The 18,643-nt window shown below is 39.5% G+C and overlaps 1 protein-coding gene across 1 annotated transcript in view; it reads right to left on the bottom strand.

Annotated features, from left to right (window-relative positions):
- Positions 1-18,048, bottom strand: part of fancl (FA complementation group L) — a 44,302-nt gene extending 26,254 nt beyond the window's left edge. Inside the window, exons 1-6 of the mRNA XM_060926062.1 lie at positions 17,675-18,048; positions 17,451-17,509; positions 13,149-13,209; positions 12,827-12,883; positions 12,571-12,668; positions 3,249-3,345 (exon numbers count right to left, since the gene is read on the bottom strand). Coding sequence (XP_060782045.1) covers positions 3,249-3,345; positions 12,571-12,668; positions 12,827-12,883; positions 13,149-13,209; positions 17,451-17,509; positions 17,675-17,761 — 459 coding nt within the window. The 5' untranslated portion in view covers positions 17,762-18,048. The remainder of the gene's footprint in view (positions 1-3,248; positions 3,346-12,570; positions 12,669-12,826; positions 12,884-13,148; positions 13,210-17,450; positions 17,510-17,674) is intronic.
- Between the last annotated feature and the right edge of the window lie 595 nt (positions 18,049-18,643).

Below are 18,643 nucleotides of genomic sequence, written 5' to 3' on the forward strand. Positions count from 1 at the left end.
GGCCGAGGTATTGTTTTCGGTGGGGTTTCTTTGTATGTTTGTTTCTTTGTTAGCAACGTTACGAGAAAACGCCTGGACCGATCTTAATGAAACTTTCAGGATAGATGGGCATTGGTCTCAAACAGAACCTCAACATTTTAAGGGTCATCCGGTCAAGGTCACCAAAAAGGTCAAAATCATAGTTATTACAGATTTACTACGATTGTATGTAAGGAAATCTTAGCGCCTCTGAATCACTCTTTAGTTGCACTTAAAAACAAAAAATAAGTGCTACCGGGCAAGGTTTGTTTTGCCTGGCAACACTTGTTTTAGTTCTATTTCCCAAAATGTAAATAAATATATAATTTAAACCAGAGTTTCTCAAGATTCTTGTAGCTGGAGACCACTTTAACTGTAAAATACAGTACATTAAACAGACTCCTCTATCCATTATTTTAATGTGCTTAATAAATATACAGATATTATTGGAGTTAGTGTTTTCTATTCTTGAAATTCATAATAGAAAATAACGTGTATTGTTTTTGCCTTACTGACGTTTGTATTAAATTCATTCAATTCAAATGACCAGCAAAGGCTACTAGTTTAAAGAACTTGGTCATACGCTACCATTCAAAAGTTTGGGGTCACTTTGAAATGTCCTTATTTTTGAAAGAAAAGCACTGTTCTTTTCAATGAAGATCACTTTAAACTAATCAGAAATCCACTCTATCCATTGCTAATGTGGTAAATGACTATTCTAGCTGCAAATGTCTGGTTTTTGGTGCAATATCTCCATAGGTGTGTAGAGGCCCATTTCCAGCAACTCTCACTCCAGTGTTCTAATGGTACAATGTGTTTGCTCATTGCCTCAGAAGGCTAATGGATGATTAGAAAACCCTTGTACAATCATGTTAGCACAGCTGAAAACAGTTGAGCTCTTTAGAGAAGCTATAAAACTGACCTTCCTTTGAGCAGATTGAGTTTCTGGAGCATCACATTTGTGGGGTCGATTAAATGCTCAAAATGGCCAGAAAAATGTCTTGACTAGATTTTCTATTCATTTTACAACTTATGGTGGGAAATAAAAGTGTGACTTTTCATGGAAAACACAAAATTGTCTGGGTGACCCCAAACTTTTGAACGGTAGTGTAAATACAGTAAATCTGATAATGGTGGGTTGTGATTTACTAACAAAAACTAATACGAACTAAATTTGACTCTTAGGACAACCGACTTAAGCTACAGTAGCCCTTTTTACACAGATATCCTGTAATATTAGCAACTCGATATTCCAGCTTTAGTGATTTACACTGAACCAAAATAAAGCTGACAAAAAGCCAGCGTATTTTTCTACATTGCATTGATGTTCCGCAACCAGAGGCATGATGCATCACAATGGAGCATCAGGGTCTTGGGTGACGTATCTACGCATCAGAAATACAAATACCCCGAGCATACTTGTGCTGCTTTCAAGACAGCGGCGGGTGAACTGAGTGTTGAGATGCTTTTGTTAGCTGTGCACTTTTATACCACTCTTCAAAACACAAGCAAAGCTGCTGAGCATCATACGCAACATGTAAATCACTTCCATTAACTAATTCACGTTTAAGGGAAGTAACTGCCTCAATCTATAGACTGTGCTTGTGTCCTTTATTCGAGCCGGCTTTTTGGGGAAGAAGAAAAAAAAAGGTCACAGAAAACTGCAATTGCAAATTGGGGGGAGGGAATCAGAGTAAAAATTAACGAGGAAGAGAGGAGTGTAGAGACTTATGCAAGCAATTTGTGGGATCAGAAATATGCTGAAGAGAACATGAAGAGAAGTAGTTAACAATTTGAGGCAGAAGGGTGCGCAGATCTCAGACGCTCTAGATGGCGACATTTCAATTCACGCTGATCTCGGAAAGAAGACCGTCAATGTCAAAACCATCACACGCTGTCCCGCTATGCCGGCTGTACCTTTTACATAGACGTCGATTCTGGCTCTGTTGCTACCGATATTTCCAGCTCAGAGGTGGACCCCTCATTCGGACATCTTATAGAGAACGCGAGGTGGGATAAAGGCGTAAAATTTCCACCTTGAAAAGGCTGTGTAAAAGGGGCTATAGAGTCTGACCAGGAAGTATTTACAGCATTCATTCAGCTGAAGTAAACATGTCATGCGGCACCATGTGAGCAACCAGTCTTATCCACTCAACTCCCATATTAATGGCTTGCTTTGTCTCTTGGGCGTTAAATCTGCCTGCCTGCCGCTGTCTACATAAATGTAAAAACTGCCCACTCCTGAAACTTTTTTTTTGTAGGTTCACGCAGGATCCGATTCCTAAGGTCACTTCTACTGTAAATAGAGTTCCTCCACAGAAGAGCCTATAATGCAGAAAGGAATGCAGTGAAATTCTGAAAAAAGTATATATTTGGCATTAAAATGCTCTTACAGTCACACACGAGAGAGGCAGCTTAGATAGGAAATACTGTATGTACTTGAAATTTATGTTACACACTCCTAAAATGAAAAACTATAATCCAACGACTTTGTTGAACGTGTTGGAAAATGCTAGGAATTTCACGTTACTACTTTCATACAACTCCCTTGCCGTTAAAGTTAAACCGGAGGTCATCTAACTGTATCCATGTCAGCAGCGTAGCTCCAAGCGGAGGTACAACTATTGGAGGTCCTGACAGAGAGACGCCTTCCCCTGGGAGGGTGAGCAAACATGAAGCAGGGGCCTCGCTGCTATTTTTAACCCTCAGCAAGTAGGTGGGTAAGAAGTGTTCCTCACGCCCTGCTGAATCTCATCAGGACCCTGCACGGTGCTAGCGACCCGCCACTGGCATTTCTGACCCACTATTGCTCCAAATCCGGAGCTGCTTCTCTCACTGAAATACTATGCTGCAACTGCTCAATTTTCTGCTTCTGCTGTGGCCCCTGTAATCATTTTAGAGAGATCATTTATGGCCTTATCGCTCCCTTCGCACATCTCAGCTTCTCTCTCTCTCTTATAGGGCTAGTTCATTTAAATTTTCAGATCTCTGGGGGGGAAAAAAACTCTTACAAATCACAGGATATCACATAAACGTAACCAAATTTAGTATATAAACAAACACGATTAATTCTCAGTCTAGGGTTGAATCCACCTGACGGATATAGCTTTGAGTTCAAAAGTTTAATTTTCTAGCAAACCCATCAGTTAATCCAAGATTTAGGAAATGCAAGTAAAAAAGAAATGAATGTGATGTAGGTTTTGAAAGATAAGCTTGCTCTGCATCATCACCTTTGGTTTAAGCATGACTGTAAAGACATGCTGACGATGAGAGGAGTCCTCTGCCTTCAACTTAAGAGTGTGGAAGTCAGTGTCGATGAACATCAGCCTGCAATTTAACACAATAACAGGAAGTGTGATTGGGAATGCTCATGCAGTTACATCTAAATCATTCATCAGTAAAATAGTAGCCCGGATTCAGCTTAGAATTAAATAATTAGTACTACAGTACAAACCTAAACAAAGCCAATATTTGGTGGGACAATCCTTTGTCTTGAAAAATGCATCGGTACATTTTGGTCAGTTTTACAGTACGTGTGTACTGGATTGAGCTTTTTCAAGGCAGGCTGTACAATCTGCTACACTTCTTCCAGAAACTTTGTCACACTTCAGGGCTCGACATTAAGGACTGCCCGATTGCCCGGGGCAAGTGAAACACGCATTTGAGCAAGTGGGATATGTCCCCGACATGCCCGATCGGGCAATTTGGAATGAGCATATATTACGAACTAGCACCACAAAAATTAGGCTTTTTGATCTTTTATTTCAGTTCCTAAAAGCATCCCTCACTACGCATCCACCATTATGTCTTGGCTGTTTTCTTAATCCTGAAAGAACAGAACAGATTAAGAGCAGAGAAAGCTGAGCTTTGTTTCTGTTATCAGAGGAACACAATCCTGTGCAAAAAAAAAAAAAAATTATATATATATATTTTTTTATATTATCCACCTCTAGGTTTAAATAAAAAAAAAAAAAAGCGCACTGCTTCATGACAGACGCCGATTCAGTTACAGGTTGCCAGGTCTGTAGAAAAACACCCACAACCTACACACTAAACAATAATTTTAAACTCAAACATTATCCTGTCTGCCATGACGTATCGCGGGTTTTTTTTTTGTTTTCAACCTAGAGGTGGATGATATAACAAAAAAATAAATAAATTTTATATATAAAAATAAATTATATATATATATATATATTCTCAAACAGTACTGTTCAAAAGTCTTGGCATTCATGCAAACTTTGTTAGAGATTTCTACATTATCGAGGATTGAATCTACAGTCAGAGAGAGTTCTACACAAACACACTGAACTTTACGACAGCTGCATGCATGTGAAATGGAAATAAACCGACTAAGGCAGGAAAAACTATCTCGGATAAAATTGTTATTGTCTGTTACAAGTAAAAAGTAACCAATAACCAAACTTAATAAGAACTTCAACCCAATTCACAACTATTCTATGGTTTTCCTAAAAATAAATCAAATAAAAATAGTACTCGCAAAATAGGGGCAAGTGCTAATATTTGGGGGGGGGGGGGGGGGGAGTGGAAATTAACCCCCACTTGCCCCCCCAGGGCACGTGAGTTTAAAAGTTAAATGTCAAGCCCAACACTTGCTTCTTTTTTTTTTTTAACAGGTAAAACCATACAGCATTAAGGTTTTTCTTGAAAAAAAGTGTCCATTATGCACATCTAGAATTATTCTACCCACAGTCACTGGATATGAGCAATCGCACAGTCTGATTAGCTAGTCTTCTACTAGGCTATCAGCTCATATACCGTGAGTAGAGAAAAACAAAATGGTGGAGCGTGTTGCTGAACCAACCAAGGATGAAATAAAAACTCTACTTGAAAACAAAACCCCCAAAAAATATGAAGCAACAAAATATGGAATAAAAATGATGGTAAGAACATTTCGTTTTTTTTCAAGAATTATTATTGCATTTTTCACAAATTGCTACTGTTATTACACCGGTTTGTTTACATTCTGAGCAGAAATGATTTTGTCGGATATTTTGTATAAAAGTTATTTATTGAATTTGCAATAAATAAATAAAATAAAAATGCTCCATTTCTCAAAATTCACTGAATATGGATATAATAAAACAGCTATTCTACTCAATCTTGTCATACATGGCTTATAGCTGACTCAGTGCTACACGCCTCATCGGCCATCAGCTCATGTATGACTCGATTTTGTGGAATAACTGTTAAACGTATCCTTAAAGAGGCCTCATGCAGATACAAGGCTTTCCTTAATTTGTAGAACAAACACAGATAGGTGAAAAAGTAAAGGAGAAAAGTGTTGGCTCCGTTATGCTCTGTGGGGAATTTTGATGGCATGGTTTGGGTCCATGACTGTTCATAATAGGATCAATGCAAAACATTTCAATCCTGATGGAAGCAGTTCACCCCAGGATAATTCCACCCCCATCCACAGTGTACGAGGGCTCACTGAATGATTAATGAGTATGAACACGATGTAAATCATGCGCTACGGCCTACAAAGTTTCCAGATCCCAATCCAACTGAACACCAGTAAGAGATTTTGGAGTGATGTGTTAAACAGCGATCTCTACCACCACCATCATCAAAACACCAAATGAGGGAAGATCTTTTAGAAAGATGGTGTTCTTCCCTCCAGTGTATTTACAATGACTACAGACTTCCAGAGAATCTATAACATATAGTACCAGTCAACAGTCTGGACACACCGACTCCTTCACAGGTTTTTCAGTATTTTCTACACTGGAGAACACGACTGGACATCAAAACTATGAAATAACATCTGGAACATATATGGAATTATGTGGTAAACCAAAGAAAAGTGCTAAATACAAAATGTGTTTCATATTTTAGATTCTTCAAAGTAGCCAGCGTTTACTTTGATGACGTTACACACTATTGGCATTATCTTAACCAGCTTCATGAGGTCACCTGGAACGCTTTTCAGTCAACAGGTCTGCCTCGTCAAAAGTTAATTAGTGCAATTTCTCATCTCATCTCATTATCTCTAGCCGCTTTATCCTGTTCTACAGGGTCACAGGCAAGCTGGAGCCTATCCCAGCTGACTACAGGCGAAAGGCGGGGTACACCCTGGACAAGTCGCCAGGTCATCACAGGGCTGACACATAGACACAGACAACCATTCACACTCACATTCACACCTACGGTCAATTTAGAGTCACCAGTTAACCTAACCTGCATGTCTTTGGACTGTGGGGGAAACCGGAGCACCCGGAGGAAACCCACGCGGACACGGGGAGAACATGCAAACTCCACACAGAAAGGCCCTCGCCGGCCACGGGGCTCGAACCCGGACCTTCTTGCTGTGAGGCGACAGTGCTAACCACTACACCACCGTGCTGCCCTACTTGCAAAATATGTATGAAATTTCCCTCCAGATGCATGCGGGGCTTGGCTTTCTCCGTTACCCTCTGTAGTACACTGCGTGGCTCTGTAACATAACTACATATGCTACAGCGTGGTCACGTGGTCCGGCTCAGCCAATCAGAGCGCAAGAATCGATCAACAACTATGGCGCCGCTTCCGGTCATGCTAAGCCCGAATCGAAGACAGTTTTGTGGTGGAATAATTGGATTTGCAGCAAATTATGGACAGCAGAGATGATATAAATTGCTTGAACATTGAAAGGCAAGTTTTTATTTTTCCTGGGATCGAGTAGCCGGCACAGACCGTCTGTGTGGGCGGAGCAATCTGTCGGTCGCCGGCGCTTGTGAACATCTCTGACTCAGTAAAGAGAAACAACATCCATTGTTACTTTACTCCAATTATTTTATGTAATTTTATTTTCTATTGTTTACTGTTCTGCTTTTACTTCTGTAAAGCACATTGAACTGCCACTGTGTATGAAATGTGCTATATAAATAAACTTGCCTTGAAGACATGAAGGGTCTTTTAATTAATGAAAAGAAAGAAAAACAAAAAACAAAACATTGAATTAGAAGAAGATGTGTCCAAACTTTTGACAGGTACTTTGTATTAAAGCAGTTTTGGTGCCTCATGGTGGCCCAATACCTTGCTAAGACCTTATATCGGTTTTTCCTTTAATCTGTTATTCAGGTGCAGGTTTTCTGGAAAAGGTTCACTGATAAAAGGAATTACAGGGCAGAATTTAGATTGTCAGTGGTTTTTTTTTACTAACAGTTGAGCTTTACCTAGACTCGAACATAGAACGTCTGAGACTAATTAATTTTCCTCATGACAGCACAGAACCAGCAGGTATTTTGCTATTGTCTAGAAAGGCTGAAAATCTTTTATCTGAAACCTTTAGCACAACCACATTCTATACCTCTCATCAACATTCTCATCTTGTAATATTATGTAATCAGAATTCCTACATTTTCCAAATAGTCTCATCTCTCGTTCTTAGGCACCTTCCTTTACATTCAATCAAGCAAGAGGATACATATTACATTCAGTCACATGAACTGATGCCTTAAAACATACGGTTCTTTCATTTCCGACAAACAGAAAACCCTTTCTGTTCTGCATTCCACTGAGATCACCGAGCGAAGTATTGGGGCTTGCTGGCATTCACTTCAGATGATTGAAACAGCTTGACAGCTTGATGTCTTGCTGGGAGGATTGATGAGAACATTACATTTGCAACTACAAAATCAGCGGCGCTCATAAACGTTGGACGGAACATTTGGTGTGTATGCATACAAACAGCCCATGGACGAAGAGACAATAGTATAAAACGTTTGGCTGAAAGAAATATAGCATAAAAACGTAAGCTGCAATATGGTCAAGGATCCAGGAGTTTGGAACCAGGTGCTAAAAAGAGAGAATATTATTCCATTTTTTGAGGTGACACCAGAGATCATGGGTTTTAAAGTATAAAGTGCCAGTTTGATATAGATGGCAAGGGGGCAGCCAATAGGAAGCATTTTCAAGTGTCATTACCCTGGTGGGGTGTTAAAAGTCTATAGAGAGGCTCAGATTCTATCTGTTGTATAATGTGAAAGCAGTGATAACCTCCCACGAAGACCCTGGTGCAAAGAAAAGAAAGAAAGAAAGAAAGAAAGAAAGAAAGAAAGAAGAGAGAAAAGAAAGGAGGAAGAAAAAAGGAAGAAAGAAAGAAAGAAAGAAAGAAAGAAAGAAAGAAAGGAGAAAGAAAGAAAGAAAGAAAGAAAGAAAGAAAGAAAGAAAGAAAGAAAAGAAAGGAGAGAGAAAGGAGAAAGAAAGGAGAGAGAAAAGAAAGAAAGAAAAAAGGAGAAAGAAAAAAGAAAAAGAAAGGAGAAAGAAAAAAGAAAAAGAAAGAAAGAAAGGAAAAGAGAAAGAAAGGAAAAGAGAAAGAAAAAAAGGAGAAAGAAAGAAAGAAAGAAGAAAAGAAAAAGAAAGAAAAGAAAGGAGAAGAGAAAGAAAGAAAGGAAAAGAGAAAAAGAAAGAAAGAAAGAAAGAAAGAAAGAAAGAAAGAAAGAAAGAAAGAAAGAAGAGGAGAAAAGAGAAAGAAAGAAAGAAAGAAAGAAAGAAAGAAAGAAAGAAAGGAGAGAGAAAAGAAAGAAAGAAAAAGAAAGGAGAAAGAAAAAAGAAAAAGAAAGAAAGAAAGAAAGAAAGAAAGAAAGAAAAGGAGAAAGAAAGGAAAAGAGAAAGAAAAAAAGGAGAAAGAAAGAAAGAAAGAAAGAAAGAAAGAAAGAAGAAAAGAAAAAGAAAGAAAGAAGAAAAGAAAAAGAAAGAAAAGAAAGGAGAAGAGAAAGAAAGAAAGGAAAAGAAGCGCAACACCTTATTGCATACCCTACACTGCATCTTTTAATAAATCTAGCTGAGTAGTGATCAAAAGGAGTGATCATTTGTCTTAAAGACTGATATCTTTAAGCTGTTTTTGAGGATAAAACCATAGTGAAAAAAGTGACCCCATCTTTACAGCAATTAACACTAAATGTGCCTTCTTTAAGGCAACTAAAACTCATTAAAATGACCAGGTTCTGCAGCGTACCCCCCTTACCTAATCCAATCACAGTTCACTACCATGTCAGACTTGAGGCTATAACCACTAATACAAATTAAGGATCTTAATTAATCTCAAGTACATTTACCGATAGAGCTGCTGTGTAATACTTCTGACCACAATTCAGCAGTCAAAAATGGAAATGTGCACCTTGTCTCATCTCCCGCTCATAACTCCTACACTTCCCCATTAAGCTTAAAAGTGGGTGCCCAAACAGACCAATTTGCATTTGCTAATATCATAATTACATCTCTGACCATTAACAGAAAGAATCAAAATGTGACACATGGTCCGCAAGCCACAAACGGTCTCTGTGTAGGGAGAACTACATAGCTGAAGTACACATCTGTATCATATAGATAAACATCTTAGCTATCATCAGTGTACAGTATGTGCTCTACAACTCCATTCAGGATATTTCAATCACAGAAATGAAATACAAAAATGTTATAAATAGTCAAGAAGTGCTGGGGTTGGCATATAGTATAAGCCCACATTTACATGCAGTTGTTTCATGCATCTTGTTTTTCAGTATTCTCTCTCATTTAGGGATCATCAACCCAAAAAATAAAAATAAAAAAACCAACCCCGTTTTAATTTCCAAATACTTTGAGATGCATTATAGCCACAGGTGTGAATGCAGCTGTCTCTCCAGGCCACGTTTAATAACCAAACCTACCTGCTATATTTCATCCGAACTCACATTTTCCATACCTGATGAACAACAGCACAGAAATCTGCAATTTTTGAATCATAAATCATGGTTTGCATAAAAGAACAGAAGACAGAAAAAAGCATAAAAAAAAAAGAAGTTGTTGGCGGTCAAACAAATAATGAGCTAATTTGCATATTCCACCGTTACTGTGTCTGCAACTGTAAAGGAGTGCAGTTAACACACAGATGTCAAACTTATCTGTGAGCCAAATGGAGCAAATATCAACAAACTGAATCTGAATTCTTAATTTCCCTGAGGGAACCCTCCCAAAGGGATCAATAAAGTTTAATCTAATCTAATCTAATCTAATCTAATCTAATCTAATCTAATCTAATCTAATCTAATCTAATCTAATCTAATCTAATCTAATCTAATCTAATCTAATCTAATCTAATCTAATCTAATCTAATCTGTCTGGAGTTCACTCCGAGCCAATATTTTTCACACAAGAGCAGCATTGCCTAGCATTCACTCCGGACACGCTGCGTAAGAGTATAGCGGCAATACGTCTAATCTACGTTGCACATGTACGTGTTCCGTTTTTATAAAGAACAATAATGCTCAAGCATACGACCAGCTCACATCCGGGAGTCATGCAGAGAAATGATGTTGGACCATACAGTTCCATACAGTTACCATACAGTTCACTTAGAAATATGACATAAAATAAAATATTTATTTATTTAATTCAGGGAAGAATCCAGAGAACCCGGGGTGGGGTGGGGGGGGGGACCTAGCCTGGGCCCGCCCATCCTAAGCGTGACGCAACATGAGGGCCTGTTGCGAGCTTAGTCTGGCCAGGCAAGCTATCTACAGCTCTTCCAAGCTCCCGAAAAATTGGGAACCAATCAACTTTGAGCATCTCCAACGGCCCTGGGTAGAGGCGTGTTCAAGGCACTGACGTAGTAGAACTGCGACCGGAAGCCATAGATTGTTTGCAGAATCTATGCCGGAAGCGCTTCATTCACGCTTCCGCATCTATTACGCATAGGTGCTGTATTGAAAGCATTCAACGGGAAGTTCTCATTGAAAACGGAGCAAAGAGCAGCCCTGGAGGTATTTATTGAAAGGAAGGACGTTTTTGCCTTGCTCCCAACCGGCTTCGGTAAGAGTTTAATCTACCAGTTAGCCCCGACGCGTCGCATACGTCAGAGGAAAGAGTGATGTGGTTTAAGCTTCGTCACAGCCTTTTCTGGCTTCGACCAGTAGCAAACTGAGGCATTTCAGGGAGGCGGGTCAACCACGGGCTCTGGGAAACAGTTGGGCTTAATATCTTTGCCAGACCAATAGCTCGTAGAGCTTTGCAGTCGCGTTAGCCAGGCTAGGGGGGACCCACTGAGACACAATGAGAATGAGAACATGGATCAGTCCATATGAAATCACCGGAGGCCTCCCGACTGACCATCTCCGATTTCCTTCATACTTTCACAAACTAATGTTATTATTCCCAGTAAACACCATACAAAATTTCAGCCTTACACTGATTTTACTGTAAAAACGAGTGGTACAGAAAAAAGATGCTAAAGTTCAATAAGTCATTACTTTTGAACTATTCATGCTAGATGCATGAAATTTTCAGGAGTTGTTCTGAGGTACTAGATGTCTTTAATTAAGATCCACAATTGCATATTTGTCAGTTTATAGCTTGCTGAATACTGTATTTAAAAAGAAAAAAAATCGTTTGTGCTTTGGAGCAGTTTTGGCCCTCTGTATTTCCACATTGAAGCACAATCTTTCAAATTTTGGCATTTATTTCTCATGCTATAGTACTAAGTTTTTTCAAAAAGAAATAAAATTCTGATTTATGAGGCATTAAAAAAAATAATTTCACACCTATATTGCTCATGTATGACAAGGTCAACCATAAAAACAATTATACCACTGGAAAGAGCATGCCTTCATTAATATTTTCACAAAATATGAAGTTGGTATCTTGAACCAAACTATATTTATTAAGGTACCAGATACGCCATGTTTCGCCACAAACAGAAATGTGAAAGACAGAGCCGCTGTACATAAAATACAATCACAAAATTGTATCAAAGAACTAATATTTGTATTTTGTGTCTAAATATTCAGCTAAGTGTAAAACAAACGCAACTGGGTTCACGGGCTTGCATTTTATACGCATCTTATCTTATTTTCATATTGGTCTAAAACACTTCAGAAACATGTCTGGTGTTAGTTGAACTTCGTTATAATGACCGACTCCAAATGTTAAAATGCACTGACCGGTGTAGTAACCTACAACAAGAGTGTTCAGAGAGCACAATATCCCCCACTGGCAACTCTCTCTATACTAGAAATGCTTAATACACCCTCATGAAATTGTCAAAGTACAAGTTTGGTAATCAAGGGCCATAACTCCGGTAAAATGCGACTGAGTTGAACGAAATTTTAATATGCGTATTACCAAAATATAACAAAGAATCCTGTCAAGTTTCTTGAAATTCCTCCAAAAACTGTGAGAGGAGTTGATTTCAGAAGGTGAGTACCCTTCCCGGGATGGACGGACAGACGGACATCACCATGACGTAATCCCCCTTTGGGCCTTTCGACCAGTGGGGGATAAAAATGAACAAAAACAAGAGCGGCAGGAGATGAAGGACATGCATGTTCTCGGCAACGATAAGCCTGACTAATTTCTTTTTTTTACTGCTGCAGTAAAGAAGCTTAGAGAATAGATTCACACATAATGACCTTAGTTTATAGCCCTGCAAGGGCTCACAAAAATGCCAACGTGGCCCAGACAGAACACTCTTGGGTTCGACACCCTTGGGTTAGAAACTTACTAAGGGACAAGATGCATGAAACACCCAGATGTAAACAGGGTCCAAAATAATAAGATGCAAGCATGTCATACTTATCCCATCCTAAACTCTCGATCTCTGCGATGAGCTGTGAATAGTACTGAGGTGGTGGGATGGACGGCCAGCCTGGCTGGCTCTTCAGTGCCACTTCCTGATCAAAAGTAATGAAAACAAAGGAACATTCAGAACAAGGTAAAACAGTATGTTTATACAGTCATTCATGCATTCACTATGAGATAATGTCAACATGTAGCAATGATATGACGAGTGAAACGAGAAACGTGGCAAAATAAAAATACTATAAATTACCAATATGGTCCTCAGCTCCAGAAGAAACCCGAACAAATCTGAAGAATGCTGTAACCTCTGTAGAAACAGAATAAAAATCAATAATCATCATCATTATTATTGCTGTAACCCAACAGCAACTCCAACCCTGGCAAATGATTAATGAGCATAGTCCTCACCATTAATGAATGAGCTTATTCAAAGATTTCCTAAAAACAAAATGTGCCTAAATGCAGCTCATCAGTGAGCTTTGTATCACTATCAAATATTGGAAAGTAATTAAACCATCAACCGATCTAATGAAAAATTTAACAATAATGTCAAGCCTTGTGATTATACAGACCTGCTTTAGGATGTGCTGATGGTTTTTCAGCAGCTGTTTCAGTTCCCAGCAGCAGTGCAGTCTGTAAAGCAGCAACCATGGTCAATTTTCACAACCCAACATTAACACCCAGCTATTCCATAAAATCATATCGATAAAGCTCCTGCTTAAAGTGCCCAAGAAATGACTTACGAGCTGATTTGATTCTGTATGTTGACGCATTTCCTTTTGAAACAAGAATCAGTCATACCATGTTTAAATGCTTGGCTGATTTACACAACAGCCAATAACGATGCACCACAATATCTGCAATGACGAGATGGACGCATGTTTGTGCTGAGGTTGACCGTCAGTGGCACCGATGGTCATGGAGAGCCATAGGGTCATCACTGGGGGGCATCGGACACTTCAACGTGGTAGATAAAATTATATTACTTACTCTTATTGATAGAGAAGCCCTGACAGCGTCTAAAGACACAATCACATTCTTGATCAGCGTAAAGTAGTGAGACATTTCACCAGTGAACTGCCCTTGGACAAAATTCACCGTCTTCCAAATGAATAAACTGCAACCCCCCCCCCTCCACTAAGGGACGCTTGGAAAAGTGAACAGCGTGTGGCAAGATGCACAGTCAATGAACCATGTTTGTTACAAACAAGCTGCTACTGTTGAGCAAGACCTGCTCCCGAGGGCAGGACATACAGAATATACCATATAGCCAAAATTTTGCAGACAATGCAATCACGCCGATATGTGCTTGTTGAAAATCCCATTCCAGATTTAGCCCCCTTTGCTGTTCTAATCATCTCCACTCTTTGAGGAAGGCTTATATTATGAAACATGGCAGTGGGGATTTACACTCATTCAGCCACAACAGCATTAGGTCAGTCCTTAAACATTGTGCAAGGAGGTCTGGGGTGCAGTCAGTGTTTCAGTCCATCCCAAAGGAGTCTAGTGGGGTTGAGGTCAGGATTCTGTGGAGGCCACTCATGTTCCTCCACTCCAACCTTGGCAAACCATGTCTTCATGGAGCTTACTGTGTGCACAGTGATATCGTCATGCTGAAGCACATCTGGGCCTCTTAGTTCCAGGGAAGGGAAATTGTCCTGCTACAACATACAAAGACATTCTGTATGACCAAAAGACCCATATATACCTGTGACGGTCAGGTGTCCACATACTTTTTCATTTTTTTTTTGTGTATATATATATATATATATATATATATATATATATATATATATATATATAAATAAAAAACACAAGGTCAAGAAGCAGATATTGGGGGCAACAAAGTTACAGACTGGCAGAGGGTGAAAACGTCTCTCCACTGACCGGTATGATCATCAGCTCCTTTGAAGGTCATCAAGCGACTACAAAAAGAATAGCAAATGGCAGCTGGGGTTAAGTGCACGGTAAGAACGGTTCGAAACATATGCCTCCGGGCAGGGTTGATGTCATGCAAAGCTAGAAAAAAAAATCATCAATGAGAAGCAAAGAAGAGCCAGGCTGAGGTTTGCTAAAGACCATAAGGATTGGACTGTAGGAAGGTCATCTTCTCTGAGGAGTCCAATTTTCAGCTTTTTCCGTCACCTGGTCTTCTAATGGTTCGACAGAGACCTGGACAGGCCTACAAGCCACAGTGACTACGTTTACATGCACATCCAAATCAAGCTGCTGTCGGTAATCGAGCTGAAGGTCCCAGCAGGGTGCCAGAGAAATCCAATCATACATGCACACAATGAAATCGAGCTATTGTGTGAGGTGCATTGTGCACCCGAGCCACAGGTGGCGCTACACGCCCCATCGTGTTGGTACACTTCCGGTTGTCGTCATGAAGAAGAGCTATTCAAGAGTATAAACAAAGTTATCAGCAGTGTTGCCAGATACTGCTGACGTTTTCCAGCCCAAAACATGTTCAAATCCGCCAAAATGCACTTGAAACCGCCCAATCTGGCAACACTGGCAGTTCTGTGTTCACAAGTTCCGTGCTCAAGCTGTTAGGCTTGCTCTAACAGACTGTATGGCTACAAACTGTCCTGTGCAGACCACTGTTTTGTAAGACAACTTATTTTGCACAATTGTATATTTTTCTAAAGTCCATTTTTTGCTTACAATTTAACTTGTGTCTTAATAAACACACAAAGTTCAATTGTTTTGTTTTTATTGACATTGTTCAGATGTTGGACATATATATACACACACACAAATACAGTGACTTGTTTATGTACACAATTCACAGCTATGCAACAGCTGTACAGATGTATTTGGTGATACAGTAAGTGAGCTAAATTTTAACAGTGCAAACAATGCCACAAAAAGAAAAGATTCATGCCGTTGTCATGCCGACCGAGGCTGTTGTGCTTCCCGCTTGTGGTCTCGTCACTCGTCACTTCCGGAAGGGGCAGTGCTGAAGTAAGTAGCTCGAATACGTAGCTCAACAGGGTTTACATGCAATAAGTAGCTCGGCAGAAATCGCATAATCTAGGTCGTGTAGCTTGATTCCGAGAAATCTAGCAGGATTGACTTAAGTGCCCTTGAGCAAGGCACCTAACCCCCAACCGCTCTGGCAAGAGTGGTGGCGTACCTTGTGTCTGATTAGCCAAAGAAAAACTGATGATGTGATCATCAGTTCGGGCATTGAACCCGACCAACTGAACTGAACTGAGCAACGGCAGAAATTCGATTTTCTCTATGTGCATGTAAACGCACCGAGTGTCTCACACCCATTGTGGAGTTTGGTGGAGGATCTGGGGGGGGCCTTCCGCAAGGCTGGAATGGGGCAGATTTATGTTGGTGAAGGAAACATGAATCAAGCCATGTACAAGGTTATCCTGGAAGAAAACTTGCTTCCTTCTTGCTGTGAGGCAACAATATGCGCGCGCGCACACACGTATATATTATTCCTTCGTATTTATTTTATGTATTAGATTATGGCGATATAATATACATGCATGCATCTTCATCCTATCTGAAAAAGCTGGATGTTGTTTATCATTCTGCTTTGAGTAACTGGTGCTGCAGCAGGAACACATCACTGTAATCTATATGACATGGTGCAGTGGATATCACTACAGCTTAGAAGGAAATCTCACAGCCTAGTATTTATTGCAAAGGCTTTAATGGGTAAACTACCTCAGTACATATGCAATTTACTGACATTCTGCACTAACACTTACAGTACACGTTCATCAGTAAAACTCCTCCTTCAGTCTCCACCTACACGGACAGAACCGGGCAAATCTGCCTTTAGTTCATACGCAGCACAAGTGGAATACATTACAAAAGTACTTTAAATTTGGACTCCCTACCCTCCCTAAATGTCTTTAAAAACCTTTTAAACTCAGTTCTCACACAACAGTGCCATTGTTTTTCAGAATGTTTAACCCTTATATCTTTAATTCATTTTTTATTTTTTTTGTCCACAACATCTGGAATGTTAGACATTCCAGATGTCATGTGCTTAGTCTGTGTTTATTTTATTTTCATTTTTCGGAATGCCTGTGCGCTTATGTGTTTTAATATTGCATGTTCTATGTGTATGTTGTTTATGTACACCACTGTTCAAAAGTTTGGGGTCACTCTGAAATGTCCTTATTTTTGAAAGAAAAGCACTGTTCTTTTCAATGAAGATCACTTTAAACTAATCAGAAATCCACTCTATACATTGCTAATGTGGTAAATGACTATTCTAGCTGCAAATGTCTGGTTTTTGGTGCAATATCTCCATAGGTGTATAGAGGCCCATTTCCAGCAACTCTCACTCCAGTGTTCTAATGGTACAATGTGTTTGCTCATTGCCTCAGAAGGCTAATGGATGATTAGAAAACCCTTGTACAATCATGTTAGCACAGCTGAAAACAGTTGAGCTCTTTAGAGAAGCTATAAAACTGACCTTCCTTTGAGCAGATTGAGTTTCTGGAGCATCACATTTGTGGGGTCGATTAAATGCTCAAAATGGCCAGAAAAATGTCTTGGCTATATTTTCTATTCATTTTACAACTTATGGTGGGAAATAAAAGTGACTTTTCATGGAAAACACAAAATTGTCTGGGTGACCCCAAACTTTTGGACGGTAGTGTATATTGAAACTTTATTTGCTGCCACCTTGGCCAGGACTCCCTGGAAAGAAGAGATAATGGATCTCAATGGGACATTCCTGGTAAAATAAAGGATAAATAAAATCAAATTTTCTAGACATACGATAATATTGATGTACATAATATGTGGAGACAGGTATAAAATGTCCTTTGGATTTCAGGGGCACTTAAAAATATATAAAGGTTAAATTAAAAAAGGTTGTTTTTTATATATATATATACTTTGCCTGTTTCAGCTGATGGTCTGGAGGCAGCGTTATTCTTAACCTGAAGTCTCTTTCCTGTCAAAACACACAATGCTATAATTCTGGATACACATGCTTTTATACATGAAGCGTTTTTAAACAATAATAAAGAAAAAGTTAATGAGGAGAAGAAATGTCCAAACTTTTGTCTGGTACCAGTTTTAATCGCTTTTATCAGTTATATCAGTTTTAATCGCTTACCTGTACTGAGACAAAGCCATCGTAAATAGTTTGCTCTTTATCCAGCGCAACTAATAAAGGAAACTCTTTAAGCAAGCCTTGAGTCATTGTCAAACAAACAAGTGAATGAGCTGATGTTGTGCCACTGAATGAAGCTAACAAGCTAAACACTACTACAGTGCTGCTACTGCTAAACTAGCCAGCCTGCTAACTCACTCATAGCCACTCCGATTTTTACACCTAATACTCGTTAGAGAAGCAAACAGAGACGGAAAACCGTCTAACTATTGTTCGGTTCCGACATTCTACAGGCATAAAGTTGATTTCTCTCCTGAACATGAAACTAAAAGTTACTGCAGCTGTTTCCCGCAAAACGGAATCAAACCAGCGCTACGTCATCACTCCCTCACTACAAAACTTTATTTAAAACGCTTCAACAAAGCTTCAATACATGGCGCTTTTTTCCAGCTGAAATGAAAAGTTTTCTCACTGTCATGCAAAAAAAAAAAGACGTCTTAAAATAATTAAATTTGTAGTTGCCTACAAATATAAGTATATAAACTATATATTTTATTTATTTTGAACACACTAGGCTGAGGTCATGGAGCAGTGATGGTCGGCCTGAATGTGTTTCATCTCATCTCATCTCATCTCATTATCTGTAGCCGCTTTATCCTGTTCTACAGGGTCGCAGGCAAGCTGGAGCCTATCCCAGCTGACTACGGGCGAAAGGCGGGGTACACCCTGGACAAGTCGCCAGGTCATCATAAATTGGCTGACTAGGGTTGCCACCATTCAGAAATGAAAATAAGGGATGCCCACCACGGCTCCTTGGGGCCATGACCACCACGGGCACGACTCCCATGGGGTGGGCTGCCCGCAGCAGTGGTAGGCTTTATTTTGTAGGTGTTTTTAGTAAAGGCGTGATCAAGAAAGCAATTACTCATACTTAAAGCTTGAAATGCTTTATTGCCAATGCTGTAAAAATGT

The sequence above is a fragment of the Neoarius graeffei genome, chromosome 7 (genome assembly GCF_027579695.1).
Source record: "Neoarius graeffei isolate fNeoGra1 chromosome 7, fNeoGra1.pri, whole genome shotgun sequence".
NCBI classification, from domain to species: Eukaryota; Metazoa; Chordata; class Actinopteri; order Siluriformes; family Ariidae; genus Neoarius; species Neoarius graeffei.